At 72.4% G+C, this 15997-nt stretch overlaps 5 protein-coding genes across 5 annotated transcripts; 3 read left to right on the forward strand and 2 right to left on the reverse strand.

The window, feature by feature from the left end:
- Window positions 1-220: 220 nt before the first annotated feature.
- AURANDRAFT_61056 (hypothetical protein) lies at window positions 221-3070 on the forward strand (the record flags this gene model as incomplete). Its single annotated transcript, XM_009034715.1, has 2 exons — window positions 221-816; window positions 1216-3070. 2 exons carry the CDS (start codon window positions 221-223, stop codon window positions 3068-3070), a joined length of 2451 nt encoding a protein of 816 aa, XP_009032963.1.
- Window positions 3071-4842: 1772 nt separating this feature from the next.
- AURANDRAFT_61057 (hypothetical protein) lies at window positions 4843-7176 on the reverse strand (the record flags this gene model as incomplete). Its single annotated transcript, XM_009035229.1, has 1 exon — window positions 4843-7176. One exon carries the CDS (start codon window positions 7174-7176, stop codon window positions 4843-4845), a length of 2334 nt encoding a protein of 777 aa, XP_009033477.1.
- Window positions 7177-8068: 892 nt separating this feature from the next.
- AURANDRAFT_11299 (hypothetical protein) lies at window positions 8069-9058 on the forward strand (the record flags this gene model as incomplete). The annotated part of the gene is made up of 1 exon (XM_009034667.1): window positions 8069-9058. A coding segment is annotated over one exon (990 nt), but the record flags the coding sequence as incomplete, so codon positions are not given.
- A 3716-nt stretch (window positions 9059-12774) lies between these two features.
- Window positions 12775-13857, forward strand: AURANDRAFT_61059 (expressed protein; the record flags this gene model as incomplete). Its single annotated transcript, XM_009034716.1, has 1 exon — window positions 12775-13857. The coding sequence occupies one exon, from the start codon at window positions 12775-12777 to the stop codon at window positions 13855-13857; it is 1083 nt and encodes a 360-aa protein (XP_009032964.1).
- Window positions 13858-14737: 880 nt separating this feature from the next.
- Window positions 14738-15223, reverse strand: AURANDRAFT_61060 (hypothetical protein; the record flags this gene model as incomplete). The annotated part of the gene is made up of 1 exon (XM_009035228.1): window positions 14738-15223. One exon carries the CDS (start codon window positions 15221-15223, stop codon window positions 14738-14740), a length of 486 nt encoding a protein of 161 aa, XP_009033476.1.
- Between the last annotated feature and the right edge of the window lie 774 nt (window positions 15224-15997).

The following is a 15997-nucleotide window of genomic DNA, read 5'->3' on the forward strand; positions in this document are numbered from 1 at the left end:
TAGAACGACAGAGGCGACGCAGGCGACGACTCCATTGTCTTTTGACGACGCGGGTGGCGAAATGAATGGATTCAGAGATGTGAGGCAATTATGGTCCTCATCGCATGAATGTGCGCCGTCGTCGTCCAAACGCTGCTCTAGCAGCGAACTGCGCTGTTCTATCGTCGCGTCGGTGGCCCGCAACGTCGTCTGAACGCTGCTTGACGCAGTGCGACGCGCCATGCCGACGCCCATCGAGCTGAAGCTCTCCGAAACATGCGCGATCACCGTCTTCACGGAGTCCGGCGCCGAGACCGGCGCCGACGACCCGACGTCGCGCGAGGTCTGGCCGGCGGGGTACGCCGCCGCAATGGAGCTCCTCGCGATCGCGGACGAGCGAGGCGGCTCGCTCGAAGGGCTCGCCGTAACGGAGCTCGGGTGCGGGAGCGGCGTCGCGTCGCTGGCGGCATCCCGCCTCGGCGCGGCGGTCCACGCCGCGGACGTCGAGGCGACGGCGCTCCAATTGCTCGAGCTCGGCGCGGAAGCGTCGGGCAGCCGCGTACGCGCGCACGTACTCGACGCCACGGACGGCGACGCCCTGGACGCGTTCTTCGCGCGGACGGCGCCGGACCTCGTCGTCGTCGCGGACCTGCTCTACGACCAGACGATCGCCGCGAAGCTCGGCGAAGCGCTCGCGAGGCACTGCCCGCCGCTGCCGCTCCTGTTGGTCGACCCGGGCCGCACGCACGGGCGGCGCCGCTTCCTGGAGACCTTCTCGCCCGACGACTTCTTCGCCTACGTCTTCGAGCCCGTGCCGGCGGCGCGGCAGTCGCCGACGTTCCGCGGCGAGCCCGCGCCGCCCTCCGCCTCGCTCGGTCGCCTCGGCGTGAATCTCGACGGGCTGCGACATAAGGACCCCGGGAGAAGTCCCGGGAGCTAAAGGCACGTTGGGCTCGCCGCGGCATAGACCGGACCCGCGCCGAGGAGGCGGAGCAGCCAGCGCCGCCCACAGAGCGATCGTCCCGAGGGCGCCGAAACGGCCGAGGGCGCCACTTACCTTACACTTACCCGGTCCCCCCTCCAGTCATGATCACGGCGCGGCTTCAACGTTGAACCGAGCAATTTGTGTGAACCCCTGTCAACCGGCAATGGGCAGCATCCCATGAAGCTCGCCCTCCTCATCATCGCCCTCACAACAGCGAAACCACAACAACGAAAGAAAAAGCCGCCGCGCAGCACGACACCGCAACCGTGCCCGCGAAGAACGCACCACGCGACGAACACGACCTACGTGCCCTACCGCCCCATACAACGAGGCGCCTGCACCTACGATCCGCACGCCTGCGCCGCGCTCGATGGCGTCGCGACGCCGCAGCCCATCGCGGCGACGCGCCAGGACGCGCTGCCGGCGGAGTTCCCCGCCGTCGACGCGGCCGAGGTCGGCGCGAACCGCGCGTACGACTGGGCGTCGCGGGCGCAGCTCCGGCGCGGCTGCGTCGGCGACGGCGGCAACGCGACGCGCTGGGCGGCCATCGTGGCGCGCGCCGCCGCGAACAAGCGCGCGCTCGCGCGCGGCGCCAGAGACGTGGCGCCCGTGCGCGTGCTCGTCCTCGGCGGGTCCGTGACTCTCGGCACGCATTGCGACTTCGACCCGGGCAGCCCGCCGCGCGCGGCCTGCGCGTTCCCGCAGCGGCTCGCGACGCATCTCGACGCGGCCTACGGACCGGGCGCCGTCGAGGTCGTGGTCCGGGCCATGTCGGGCACGGGGAGCGGGCCGGCGTCGAAGACCCGGCGGATCATCGACGCGGCCGCGACGACGGACCTGCTGATCCTCGACTACGCGATCAACGACGCCGTCGTGGCCACGGCCAAGACCTACGACGTCGACGACGTCGCGGGCCTGCCGGAGGCCAAGGCCGTGCGCCAGTCGACGGAGGTGCTGCTCCGCGTCTTCACCGAGGCCGGCGCGCACGTCGCCGTGTTGTGCACCTTCTACGTGCCCCTGTCGCCCGCGTCCTGGACCCACTGGCTCAAGCCCGACGCGCGGGGCCACGCGGCGAGCGACGGGTCGCCGACGTTCACCTTCGTGGCCTGCGCGACGGAGGACGAGCTGCGCCGCGCGAACCGGCTCCACTACGCGTACCAGGACATCGTCGCGCCCGTCGCGCGGCGCTACGGCGCGTCGCTCGTGAGCTACCGCGACGCCTTCTGGCCGGACGTCGCGGCGCCGCCGCACGTCGCCTACTGGTACAACACGCGCGCGGAGCACGAGACGTGCGGCCGCTACGGCGGGCCCTTCCGCCAGGACCCGCACCCGACCTACGAGGACCACCAGCTCATCGCGGACGTGCTCTGGTACCACTGGCTCCAGCACGCGGCGGCGGCCCACTGCGCGCGCGACGACGACGGCGCCGACGGGCCCGGCGAGCCCGAGCCGGAGCCGGAGTTGTCGCCGGAGGAGGCGGCGCCGGCCGACCCGTGCGGCGCGGTCCTCGCGTCCTTCGTCGCGGAGGGGAGCGACGCCGAGTTCCCCGCGGCGCGCCGGGGCCGCGACTGGCGCTACTACGAGGACCGGCCGGCGAAGCCCGGCTGGATCGGCCAGGCCCGGGAGCGGTCCCAGCGGCGCGAGCTCGGGCCGGTCTCGGCGTCCCGCGGCGGCGACGAGTTTCGAGAGCGTTCGACCGGGAACACGACGAAACGATTTTCGAGAGCCTTCGGCCGGGAAAACGATGAAACACTCCCTAGGTTGGTCTTCCGCCTGCCCTGCGGCGACGGCCCGATCCGGCTGACGATCCTCCGGTCCTACGCGTCCGTGGGCAGCGCGCAGGTCCGCGTCTCGCCGCCGCGCGCGCCGGGCGCCGCACCGGCCGTCGACGTCGACGACGGCGCCGTGACCCTCGTCGACGCGAAATGGGACCGCGGCGAGTCGACCTACGAGACCATCGACGTCCCCGCGCCGGCGGCGCGCTGCGGCGCGGGCGCCGCGCGCGACGTCGAGCTCCGCGTGCTGCCCCGCGACGCATCGCGCAAGCTCAAGTTCAAGCTCGTCGGCCTCGAGGCCTGCGCCGGGCTCGTAAACGCGACGACCTGAGCAAAAGCGCATCGGAGGGGGGGGGGGGCGCCTCCGAGGCTGGCGTGTCGGCAGAAGTATGGTAGAGTTTTTTATTGCCTTTTTAATTGAAGAAGGCTTGCAGTGCCGAAACTCGGGCTGCCAATCTGGGCTGCCGCAATCTGCTGCCACACGATGAGCGCTCGCTACTATCCTCGAGATCGAAGCCCGCCGCGCCGCGACCGGAGCCCGCCGCGGCGCTTCGGCCGGAGCCGGAGCCGCGAGCGCCGCCGGAGCCCGGAGCGGGGCGGCCCCGCCGGCCCGCGCTACTACCCGCGGCCGCGGCGGTCGCCGTCGCCGCGGCGCGCGCGCCGCGTCCCGCCGGGCCCGCGGCCCCCGCCGTCGCCCCGCGGCCCGAGCCGGCCGGAGAGCAGCACGGAGCGCGCCATCCGCTGGAACAAGGCCCTCTCGTCGCCGCGCGCGACGTCGGAGTCGATCCTGGACCTCGCGGACTTCGCGGGCGCGCGGCTCAACGCGGTCAACGTCGCGACGGCGATTCACCGCCTCGGCCGCCTCGGCAAGCGCGAGACCGACGCACGCCTGCGGCGCCTGCTCGCGCTCGCGCGCGAGCGCATCGGCGCGGAGACGTGGGCGCCCCGGCACCTGTCGAACGTGTGCTGGGGCCTCGCGAAGATGGGCGTCGACGACGCGCCGCTCTTCGGCGCCGTCGCGGCGGCCGCGCTGGCGGTCCTCGACGACTTCAACGACCAGGCGGCGAGCAACACGGTCTGGAGCTTCGCGACGGCGGGCGAGAAGGCGCCCGCGCTCTTCGACGCCGTCGCGCGCTGGGCCGCGCCGCGCGTCGCGACGATCCGGGAGCAGGCCCTGACGAACATGCTCTGGGCCTTCGCGCACGCCGGCGCCGCGGCGAGCGCGCCGCTCTTCGCGGCCGTCGCGGACGACGGCCGCGCGCTCGCGTTCTCGGTCCGCGGCCGCGCGATCGTCTGCTGGGCCTTCGCGACCGTCGGCGCGCCGGCGAAGCGCATGCTCGAGCGCATCGCCGACGAGTACCTCTTCGGCGCCTATTAAGCGTTACGTTCCCCGCCCGATCCCCACCGTCAATCGTCACGCTTATTTTGCACCGAACAGGTACCCCGTGGACGAGGCCGCGGCGAGAGACCTATCCGACGTGGCCTGGGCGCTCGCCGTCGGCGGCGTGGCCGCGCCGAAGTTCTTCGAGCGCGCCGAGGCCGTCGTCGAGACGCGCGTCGCCGCGCGCGTCCGCCGGCGTCCGGGAAACCGGGCGGCCCGAGAAACCTCCGTTTCGTAGGTTCTCGCAGCACCAGCTCGCGCAGCTCCACGTCGTGCGGCTCGCCGTCGCCGGCGCGGGCGGGACGTTCGCGGAGGCGCTCGCGCCGCGGCTCGCGCGCGCGTACGCCGCGTACCGGGCCGTCGCCGTGGAGCGCGCGGGCGCGGCGGCGCTCGCCGCGTCCGAGGCGCTCGAGGGCCTGGGCTGGGCCCACGACCGGGGCCTCGAGGCCGGCGACTCGGGCGTCGTCGTCGACTACGTGCGCCGCGACCGGAGCCGCGGCGCCGCGCCCCACGACCCGGCGCTCGAGGGCAGCGTGGGCTTCCTCCTCGCGCCGCGCCGCGGCGGCGAGGCGCGCTTCCTCGAGGCCCTCCTCGCGGCCCGGGGCTGGTCCATCGCGACGCTCGCGACGGACGAGTGGCCCGCGGACGCCGCGGACCGGACCGCGTACCTCAAGCGGCGCCTCGCGGAGTTCGACGAGCGGTGGCTGCTCTAGCTCGAACTCTTAGTCTTCGTCGAAGCACACGTCGTCGTCGTCGTCCTCCTCGAAGCCCTCGTCGCCGTAGTCGTCGCCGTCGTCGTCGGCCTTGTCGAGCGCCGCGTCGACGACGGCCTCGACGGCCGCGTCGTCGGGCTCCGGCGGCGGCGACGGCACGGCGGCGGCGGGCTCCGGCGGCGCGAGCGCGGGCGCGGGCTCGGGCTCGGGCGGCGCGACGACCGGCTCGGGCTCGGGCGGCGCGACGACCGGCTCGGGCTCGGGCGGCGCGACGACCGGCTCGGGCTCGGGCTCGGGCTCGGGCGCCGCGACGACCGGCTCGTCACCGCCCTCCTCCTCGAACTCCTCGACGGCCTCCTCGTACTCGGGCTCGTCCTCGACGGGCTCCTCGGCGATCGGCGGCTCCGCGGGCTCCACGGCCGCGGGTTCCTTGCGGAACGACTCGTCGGCTTCGAAGTCGTCGAAGGAGTCCTCGTAGTCGCCCTCGCCGTAGTCGTCCTCGACGGGCTCCGGCTCGGGCTCGGGCTCGGGCTCCGGCTCGGGTTCCGGCGCGGCGACGACGGGCGCCGGCTCCGGCGCGACGACGGGCTCCGGCGCGACGGCGGGCTCCGGCGCGACGACGGGTTCCGGCGCGACGACGGGCTCCGGCGCGACGACGGGCTCCGGCGCGACGGCGGGCTTTTCGACGACCTCCTCGACGACGAGCTTGATGTACATGGCCTTGACGGCGGTCTCCTGGTCGCCGTCGTCGTAGTCGATGTCGTAGAGGCCCCCGACGTCGGACGTGATGACGCCGCGGTACCACTCGGCGCCGCCCTCGAAGCGCGCCTCGACGCGCGCGCCGACCGCGAAGACCGCCTCGGGCGCCTCGGGCGCCGCCGGCTCGGGCTCCGGCTCCGGCGGCGCGACCGCGGGCGCGACCGCCGCCGCCGCCGGCGTGTCCGCGGCGGCGCGCTTCCGGAGCGCGTCGAGGCCCCGGTCCAGGGCGTCGTCGTCGTCCCTGAGCGGCGACGGGTGCTCCTCGGTCTGGTCGTCGTCGCCGACGACGAGCGGCGGCACCGCCGGTGCGGCGCCGCCGCCCATGAGGTTCGCGAAGCGGTCCTCGAGCCAGGACTCGTCGTAGCCCCCGGCGCCGGCCCGGCGCGGCTTCTTGCCCAGCGCCGCGAAGGACGGCGCGCGGTGCTTGCGCTGCGCGCGGTCCGGACTCTTGGCCCTCGCGGGGCTCTTGACCTGGCCGTCCTCGTCGAAGGGCGGCAGGAGCGCCGTCGTGTAGCTGTCGAGGAGCTTCTCGTGGCCCCGCAGCGCGCCGCTGTGGTCGTCGGACGGCCGGGGCAGCTTGCCGAGGTCGCGGTGCGCGCGCGCGGCCTGCTGCTTGAGGAATTTGTCCGTCCGCGCCTTCTTCCTCCGCTGGCGCGCGCGCTGCGCGCTCAGCGCCTTGGGGCCCGGCGGCGACGCGTTCTTCGGCGGCGAGTGCTTCGGGGACGCGGGCTCGAGCGTCGACTTGGCCACGTAGTGCTCCGTGGGGAAGTAGACCTTCTCGAAGGTCTCGCCCTCGCGGCCCTCGACGTCCTCGTCGAGGATCGCGTCCCAGTCGTCGGCCTCGGCGCGCGCGCCGGCCGCGGGCGACGGCGGCGCCGCGGGGGCTTTGTCCGGCGCCTTGGCGGCGCCCGTGTCCAGGGGCGCGAGCTTGTCGCGGACGCGGCGGGGCTCGCCGCCGCGCGCGTCCGCGCGCGCCTTGCGCTCCGCGCGCCGCTCCGCGAGCTCGGCCTCGTAGGCCGCGACGGCGTCGTCGGCGGCCTTGGCGGCGGCGGCCTCGGCGTAGGCGCGGTGCCGGTACTCGATGGCGAGCCGCTCGTCCTTCTCGCTCCAGGGCAGCTCGTCGCGCTTCGTCGCGAACGACTTCACCTGCCGCGAGTCCTTGACCTCCTCGCCGCGGAGCATGGCCGTCCAGTGCTTCGCCAGCACCGTGGGCCGCAGGGGGCCGTTGTCCACGCGGAAGTCGTCGGCGGGCTGCGCCGGGACCTCGGCGCCGCCGGGCCAGTCGCGCTCGAGGAGCTGCCGCGGCGGCGGCCGCCGCTTCCGCCGCCGCGGCGGCGCGCGGTACTGGATGAGCGGCAGGATGTTCTTCTTCTTCGGCGGCGCGCCCCGGGCCGGCGCCTTGGGCCCGAGGCTCGCGTGGCTGAGGCTCGCGAGCTGCTTCTGGCCCAGGCCGCTCCCGGCGGCGGACGTCGACGGCGCCGACGCGCTCTGGGACAGGTAGGGCGCGTGCTGGGCGCCGCCGCCGCCGAAGATGCTCGACCGCCCGCCGCCGCCGCCGACGAGGACGACGACGCCCGCCGTCATGGCGGTGTCGTCCCGGCGCGGTCCGGGCTGCCTCCAACAACAGCGCCCCCCTCGGCGGCTAAAAAGCAGTGAACAATTGTTCACAATCGGGTGCAACGTCAAGAATCTGATTTACGTGAAAGCGCGTTGAGACGAGGCCCCCAGGGTGGGACGCTGCCCGCCGGGCTCGTGGGCCGCCATGGGCCGCGGCGGTGGCGGGCCGGACCGGACGACGAAGTCGGCGCTCCACGCCATCGCGCGCGCCGAGTCGCTGAGCGTGCACGAGATCCCCTTCGATGACGTGCCGCCGGAGCTGCTCTGCAGCGGCAAGCTCGACTTCCGGGTCTGGAGCATGATCGTCAGCGACAAGACGGCGCAGCGCATCGGCGCCGAGGCCAAGGCGCGGGAGCAGCGCTTCGTGGAGAAGGCCATGGCCGACATGCCCGTGCCGCCGGCCATGCCCGCGGACGACATCCGGCCCGCGGACGCGTCGGCGTCGGCGGCCGCGTTGAGCGACGCGCGGCGCCGCGCGCGCCAGGAGGCCTACGAGGCCCAGCAGCGCAAGGCCGAGGCCGACGCGCGCAAGGCGGCCCTCGAGCGCGCCCACGTCGAGACGGGGCTCAAGGACTGCCTGTTGGGCGGCGCGACGAAGCTCACGGACGCGGGCGTCGCCGCCGTCGCCGTCGCGGCGCCCGCGCTCGTGAGCCTGGACCTCTCGGGCGCGCTGCGGGTCACGGACGTGTCGCTACGCGTCGTCGCCGCCAACTGCCTCGAGCTGCGGAAGCTCGACGCGGGCGGCTGCGCGGGTCTGGCCGGCGCGGGTCTGGCGGCCGTCGGCGCGCAGTGCCGGAAGCTCGAGCACGTGCGCCTCGCGGGCTGCGGCCGCGCCGCGACGGGCTGGGCGCTGGCGGCGCTCGTCACGGGCTGCGGCGCGTCGCTGACGCACCTCGACGTGTCCCACTGCGCGCTGCTCACGGACGCGGACTGCGGCGCGGTCGCGAAGCACTGCCCGAATTTGATTCGCCTCGACCTGTCCCACTGCCGCCAGACGGGGGACCAGGCGGCGGTGAACATCGCCGAGAAGTGCCACCGCCTCGAGTACATCAACATGGCGCGGAGCGAGCTCCTCCACAAGACGTCGGACGTCGCGCTGCTGTCGATCGCGGAGGGCTGCGGGAAGACCTTGGTCGAGCTCGACCTGAACGGCTGCGAGATGGTCACGGACGTGGGCGTCAGTTGGGTCGCCCACCAGGCCGGCGCGACGCTCGAGGTCTTCAACCTGCGGGGCTGCAACCGGCTGACGAACGCGGGGTGCCGCGCGATCGCGGACCACTGCCACGTGATCCGCGTCGTGGACCTCCGCGGCGCGCGGCGCGTGACGGACGTGGGCGTGCGCGTGCTGGGTGCCGCCTTGGGCGACACGTTGGAGACCTTGGACATCTCGAGCATGCATCTGGTCACGGACGGCGTCGACCGGGGCTTCGGCTTCGAGGGGTTGTTGGCGCTCGCGCAGGACGTGACGCGGCTCAAGTGTTTGCACCTCGACGGCTGCTTCCAGGTGTCGAACCGGGCGCTCAACGCTTTGGCGAAAGGGTGCTCGACGCTCGTCGAGCTGGGCCTCGCGGGCTGCCCGCGGCTGACGGCGAACGGCGTGGGGGCGCTGTGCCACGCGTCGCGCGAGACGTTGGAAAAGGTGAACCTGGGCTGCTGCGGCGACTGCGTCGACGACGACCTCGTCAGTGCCCTCGCGCGCGGGTCGCCGAACCTGAAGCAGCTCTTCCTGCGGGACTGCGAGCGCTGGGGGCAGGTCGGCGCGCGCGCGATCGCGCGCCACTGCAAGCGGCTCCACCGCTTGGACTGCACGGGCTGCTCCTCACTCGACGACGAGGGCGTCGCGGCCTTCGCCGAGTGCTACTGGAAGTTCCCGGGTTTGAGGCATCTGCTCCTGGCGCACTGCCCGAAGTTCGGCGACATCGGTCTGGCGTGGCTCGTCGAGGGCCCGGGGTCGAAATCGCTCGTGACGCTGTCCATGTACCGCTGTTCCTGCACGTCGGCGGCGTTGAAGTCGTCGCGGGACCACTTCCCCCACAGCGAGATGAAGCGCGACAACGGTTTCTTCGGTTTCTGGCCGAAGCCGCGCTGGGAGCACCGCATCCAGATCCACGAGTTCGCGAAGCACCGGCGGGGCGTCGTCAAGTTGCAGTCCGCGTACCGCGCTTTACTCGGGCGCCGCGCGGCGCAGCACCTGCGGAATCTACGAGCGCTGGCGCGGGCCGTGCTCGTGCTCCAGAAGCACCGGCGCGGCTACCTCGGGCGGCGGCGCTTCGCGCGGCTGAAAGCGGAGTTCGTCCGCCGGTGGAACGCGTCGACGACGATCGAGGCCTTCGGTCGGGGCTGCGCGGGCCGCGCGCGCGTGAAGCGCATCCGCACCCTCATCGCCTTCCGCCTGGCGACGGCGGCGGCGACGCGCATCCAGGCCGCGTACCGGGCCGTCGTCGCGCGGCGCTACGTCCGCATCCTCCAGCACCACGCGCTCCTCCGGAAGGAGCGGCGGCTCAAGGGCTGCGGCACGATCCAGCGCATCTACCGCGGCTTCCTGGGCCGCAAGCGCTTCCAGCACTTCGTGGACCTGGACAACGCGATGATCGCGCTGCGGAACCGGTCCGCGGCGACGATCCAAAGAGCGTCGCGCTCAGGGCAGGAAAAGGGTGATTCAACGTCGCTTCAACGTGAGTGTTCCGCCCGCGCGCGTTTCGCAAACAGCACCCACGCTTCGAGAGCGCTCCGAGAGATGATCGCTCGTCCAAAAATCAGCCAAAACGAGCGGAAAACGACCGAGATAGGAGCCTTTGAAGTTGGGAATTTCGCACCCTTTTCCTGCCCAGGTCGCGCTGCGAGCGCGCGAAGAAGGAGGTCGCGGCGGTGCGGGCGGCGCTCAAGCTGCGGAAGCAGCGCGAGCACGCCATGGCCGTCATGCTCCAGGCGCGCGTGCGCATCATCCACACGAAGAATCTGGTGCGGAAGCGGAAGCGCGCGCGCGACGCGAAGAAGAAGGTCGCGCTCTGCCTGCAGGCGTGCTACCGCGCGAAGCGCGACTCCATCATCGTCTACATCGCCGCCGCCGAGCGGCAGAACAAGATCGAGCAGGCCGCCGCCGCCGTCATCCAGCGCGCGCACCGCTCCAAGGTCGCGGCGCGCGAGATGCGGCGGCGGAAGGCGCTGAAGCGGGCCAAGGAGAAGCGCGAGTGGGACGCGTCCATCGTCATCCAGAGCGGCGGGAGGGGCTACGCCTGCCGCGTGCGCGTCGCGGAGTTGAGGCGGCAGCAGGAGGAGTTCGACCGGAAGATGGCGGAGATGGAGGTCTGGGCCGCGACGCTCGTCGAGGCGGGCGTGCGGGGGCGCGGCGGCCGGAAAAGGGCCGTCGCGGTCCGCGACGCGAAGCGGTCGCGGTGGAAGGAGATGTTCGACGAGGATTCGCAGCGGCCCTTCTTCTACAACCAGATCACGGGCGAGATCCGCTGGCGGCGGCCCCAGGACCTCCTCGAGCTCATGAAGCGGCCGACGTGCGGCAACTGCGAGTACTTCGAGGCGGCCATCGAGTGCGGCACGTGCAAGGAGTTCTACTGCAACGACTGCTTCGGCCAGGTCCACTACGGCGGCAAGCGCGCGGGCCACCCCTTCCGCGCGCTCTACGACGCCTACGCGCGCCGCGTGGACTACGGCGACGGCGACTTCGAGCTCGAGTCCATGTGGCCCTCGGAGATCGTCCAGGACGACGTCGCGGGCATCCTGCTGCGCATCTCGCCCCACCGCGAGCCCGTGGAGACCGTGGGCACGTGGCAGCGCTACGCGGACCCGGACACGGGCACGTCCTACTACTACAACCCCGTCTCCGGCGAGGGCACGTACGAGGAGCCGCGCGCGGTCGCGGAGCACCTGTCCCTGACGAACTACCAGTACGCGAAGCAGATGTCGGACCAGTACGCGGTCCTCGGCGCCGCGCCGGACCCCTACGCGCAGTCGAACCCCTACGCGGACCCCTACTACGCGCAGACGAACCAGGCCATCGAGCCGCAGCAGGACACGAACTTGTACTCGCACCTCGAGTACGGGGCGACGTAAGCTTAGCCGAAGGAGTGGAAGCCGAGCTTGCCGTGGCGCTCGAGGCGGCCGCAGCCCGACAGGCAGGCCCCGTCGGGGAGATATACTCCCGCTTTCGCGTCGTCCGTCGCGGGGAGGGGGGGCCGCACGACGCGCGGTGGTCGCCCGCGTGCTTGACCACGCAGCGGAGGCTGTGCTGCAGCGCGTGGTGCTGCCAGAACCTACGAAGCATGACGGTGACGATTTCTCATTGTTTTCCCACCCGAAATCTGTCGAAAATCGTCACGGCCACAGGACGCTGGCCAGAACCCGCGGATGTTGTTGACGACGAGGCCGTCGCCGGCGATCCACCAGCTCGAGAGGCCGTCGAGGTCGAAGAACGGCGGCGCGGCGACCGGCGGCGGGCCGTCCGGGTTCCGGTCCGCGAGCATCAAAGCGTGGACGAGGCGCCCGACGTTCGACGAGAACGTGCCGACGACGTGGCCCGTCCGCGCCATCAACAAAATCTCCGCGGCGATGGCCGCGGCTTGCCGGTCGTCGCACGCGTCCTTTTTGGGGGGCTCGTAGGCGTAGGCGTCGGCGACGCGGACGGGCCGCCAGCCGCGCAAAGCCTGGGCGACGGCGCCGTGGGTCTCCTTCCGGTCCGAGCAGACGAGCACGTCCGCGAAGCCGCGCTCGTTCGATATCGCGATCGCGGCGTTCGCGTACTCCTTCCAATTGTGGAGTATCGCTTCTTTGTCCTTCTCGCCGATGCGCGCGTGGATCGACAGGACGGCGCGGAGGTCTTCGACGCCGGGGAAGAGCGCGGCGCGGAGGCCGGCGACGTGGCGCGCGAGGCACGCGCGCGGCCGCGTCGCGTACGCGGCGACGGCGGCGGCCCAGAAGTAGGGCGGCTGGTCCCGGAGGTCGCCGTCGCGCCGCGCCGCGGCGACGAAGGCGCTCGGGGTTTTCGTTTCGTTGAGCGCCTTCGGGCTGAGCTGGAAGCGGCTCGCGCTGGCTTTCGCTGTTTTGCCGTCGGCGGCGCAGGCCGTGAGCGGCAGGAAGAGCGAGGTTTCTTGGAACGCGCAGGCGACGTCGAAGTCGTGGCCGCGCCCGCGGCCGCAGGCCCTGGGCCGCTGCACCGCGAGCACGCGGCCGTTGAGCAGCGCCGACGACAGCGCCGCGAGCACGCTGTGGATGCCCGAGGCGAAGCCCGCGACGTGCGTGCGCGCGTGCAGCAGGTCGACGTCGGCGCCGCAGTTCGCCTGCGATTCCGCCACGAGCGCCACGGCGCGCTCGAAGGTCGTCGGCGCTGCGGAAGCGCGGGCGAGGCAGAAGAGAACGCAAAGGCCGAGCATCGCAGCCCACTTGTGCATCACAGCAGCCCGCTAGCTTATCACGACGCTTTTGATCACATCGTGTGCCTCAACTTGGAGTCAAGGAGAAAAGGTGAAGTTTCGCGCGGTCGATCGGTCGAGACGAGCTGTGTCAGCCGCTCAACCTCGCAACGAAACACCGCGTCTTGCAGCCGCTCTTGCAATGCCGACGCCGCTGCTCTGGCTCCTCGCGAGCGCCTCGGCGTTCGGCCCGCGCACGCAGCAGCGCGCGCCGCTGCCGCCGCCGCCCGCGGCGTCGCCGATGCCCGTGCGCGTCGCCACGGGCGCCACGGGCGCGGCCTGGGTCGCGCTGGGCGCCAGGACCTTCGACGTCGAGTCGTCGCGACAGCTCGTCGGCGCGCTCGGCGTCGCGACGGCGACGTTCGAGGACAACATCCGCGAGCCCGCGGCGGGCTTCCTCGAGCTCACGTCGCCCGTCTTCGTGCTCGAGGGCGCGCTGCTCGTCGCGCTCGCGGCGAACGTCTTCGAGGCGCGGCCCGCCGACGCCGCGCGCGTCGGCGCGTCGCTCGCGCTCGCGTCCGCCGCGACGCTCGCGGGCCTCGCCGTCGCGACGTCGAGCGGCGCCCCGGTGGTCGATCAGGGCGTCGTCGGGCCCGCCGTCGACCTCCTCTTCCTCACGGCGGCCGTGGCCGTCAAGGCCGTCGGCGCGTCCGGCGTCGACGACGTCGCCGCGCTCCTCAAGGGCGACGCCGTGGACCTCGCGACGGACCGCGGCGAGTCCGCCGGCGGCGGCTTTTACAGAACGCTCGCGACGTTCTACCGGGGCTCGACGCTCGTCGGGATCCTCGTCGGCGCGTCCTTCATCTTCAGCCCCGTGAACCCCATCGGCATCTTCGAGACGGAGTCCGCGGCGACGCACCTGTTCCGCGCGGTCTGCGGCATCTACATCGCGCTCGTGCTCTGCCCGGCGGAGAGCTTGTTGTGGCGCTGCACGAAGGCCGGCGAGCTCGACCGGGCCGCGGCGCGCGCGCTCAACGGCGCCGTGGGCCTCGCGTCCGGCCTCCTCGTCGTCGACGGGCGCGTCCAGGTCGAGACGGGGTCCAAGGCCTTCGCGGAGCTCGTCGCCGCGCAGCCCGACTCGCCCATCGTCCAAATGGTCAACGCGGGCGACGTCGGCCGCTCCGAGACGAACACGACCGCGGCCTTCACCGTCGGCCTCATCGTCGCGCTCTTCTACCTCGCCCAGGCCGCGGCGCCGCCCGCGGTCGACGACGCGCCGAGGTAACTCACATTAGTCGCCGACGTCGGCCCGCGCGGCGATGGCGTCCACCGTCGCCGCGAACTCGCTCGCGTCGAGCGCGCCGTCGCCGGAGTCGTCGCCGACGGAGATGAAGCGCCGGAGCGACGCGTCGCCGACGTCCGCGAAGCCGTCGAAGCGCCGAAGATCGTCGAAGCGCACGACGCCGCTTCGGGACATGCGCGCGAAGAGCTCGGCCGCGGGCCGCTGTTGCAGCGCCTCCAGCAGTTCCGGCGCCGCCGTCTCCGCGAAGAAGCCCCGGAGGTCGTCGCCGTCCAGCACGCCGCTCCCGTCGGCGTCGAGGCGGTCGAAGGTCTCGAGCACGCGGCGCACGTCCGCGGCGCGGACCTTGTCCTGGCGCACCAATAGAGCGAGCGCGAAGCTCGACCGGTCCACGGCGCCCGTACCGCCGCCCGTCAGCTCGTCGGCCCGGCCGGCGATGTAGACGAGCTCGTCGCGATCGAGCTCGTCGCCGAGCTGCGCGAGGACGAAGCGCTGCTGCGCGGCGCGGCGCGCCTCGAAGGGCAGCGCGGCGAGCGAGCCCAGCGCGCTCGCGACGAGCGACGACCCGAGCAGCAGGAGCGGGATCGCCAGCGCCTTGCCCGCGTCCGTGCGCGGGACGACGTCGCCGTAGCCGACCGTCGACACCGTCGCCACCGCGAAGTAGAACGCGTCGAGGGGGCGGAGCGCCTCCACCTTCGCGAAGGCCGCCGTCGCCGCGCCGACGAGCAGCACGACGGCGCCGAGGGACGTCGCCGTGCGCCTCTGGAGCGCCGAGACCGCGTCGTCCGCGTCGTCGGCCTCCGCCTACCAAGCATGACGGTGACGACTTTTCATCGTTTTCCCAGCCCAAATCTCTCGAAAACCGTCACGGCCGCAGGACGCTGGCCTCGGCCTCGAGCAGGGCGGACGCGACGATCTCGCCGAAGACGAGGCCGACGACGGCGACGCCCACGAGGCAGTAGAGCGCCGTGAACAGCTTCGCGGCGTCGGATTCGACCCGGAGGTCGCCGTAGCCCACCGTGCTCACCGTCGCGGCGACGAAGTAGCACGCGTCGAGGAGCGACCAGCCGGGCTCGACGACGACGTCGTAGGCCGCTGATCCCAGGACGACGAAGCCGACGGCGACGCCCACGGCGGCGGCCACCGGCGGCGCCGTGTCCACGACGGCCGGCCGGAAGCCCTCGCGGTCGTCGCTGCCGTCGCGCACCTCGCTCGGCGTCGCACGGCGGCGCGTGCGAGGCTCGAAGCGAGGCTCGATGCACACCGCGGCGCGCGACCGCGGCGCCGTGGGTATGCGCAGGGCCGACGCGGCGATTGCGAAGCCCAGGCAGCGCCAGCGTCGGGCCGCCATATCGGCAGCCCCGAAAATGGGTGAAGATTGGCTGCATCATGTTTCATTGATGCGATGCTGCTGCTTTTCGGGCAGCCCTCTCATTTGTCTGAGGCCGGGAACAGATGCAAGAGAAGGGAATTTTAAAAAGATTTAAAAAGAAAGGAAAGGGAAAGTAGGAGGCTTGCTTGATCCGAACTTGAGTGCACGATGCCGTCCCTGAGCGGTGTGCCACGACTGCAAGTGCCGGCGCGCGCGCAGCTGCGACGACGAGCTCCAATTTTTCTAGCGCGCTGCGCGCGGGGTCGGAGCTGGCCGCCACGCGGAGGCGCATGGACAGCTAACTACGCGATTACGACGAAGTTTCGAAGATGCTGCTCAAAATTTCTACCGCGCTTCGCGCGGGGAGGATTGCACCGAGGCCGCGCGGACGAGGCTGTAGCCTCTTGGACACGCGCGGCGTCTTGTTCTGCGTGCGGAATAGATTTCGAAGCGCACATAGTCGTGGATCTTCGGCCGACACATGGGCGCGCGCGCGCGTGCCGTGCGCGCGCCGCCGCGCGCGGCAACGATGTCTCGCCGCGCGCCACGGACGTGGACCACGTCATCGGCGGCCCGGAGGACGCCTTCGACGACATGGGCGCGCCGATGCGGATCAATTCCTCGCCGCTCGTCTGCGAGGGCTTGTGCTCGGGGCCGCGGGGTTGCGGCGCGCGCGGCGACGACGTCACGAGACGCGCCGCGGATCATCGGCGACCTGGAGGCTGGCCTCGGCGACGTCCCGAGCCGCATCAA

This window comes from Aureococcus anophagefferens (assembly GCF_000186865.1).
Source record: "Aureococcus anophagefferens unplaced genomic scaffold AURANscaffold_2, whole genome shotgun sequence".
Classification (NCBI taxonomy): Eukaryota; class Pelagophyceae; order Pelagomonadales; family Pelagomonadaceae; genus Aureococcus; species Aureococcus anophagefferens.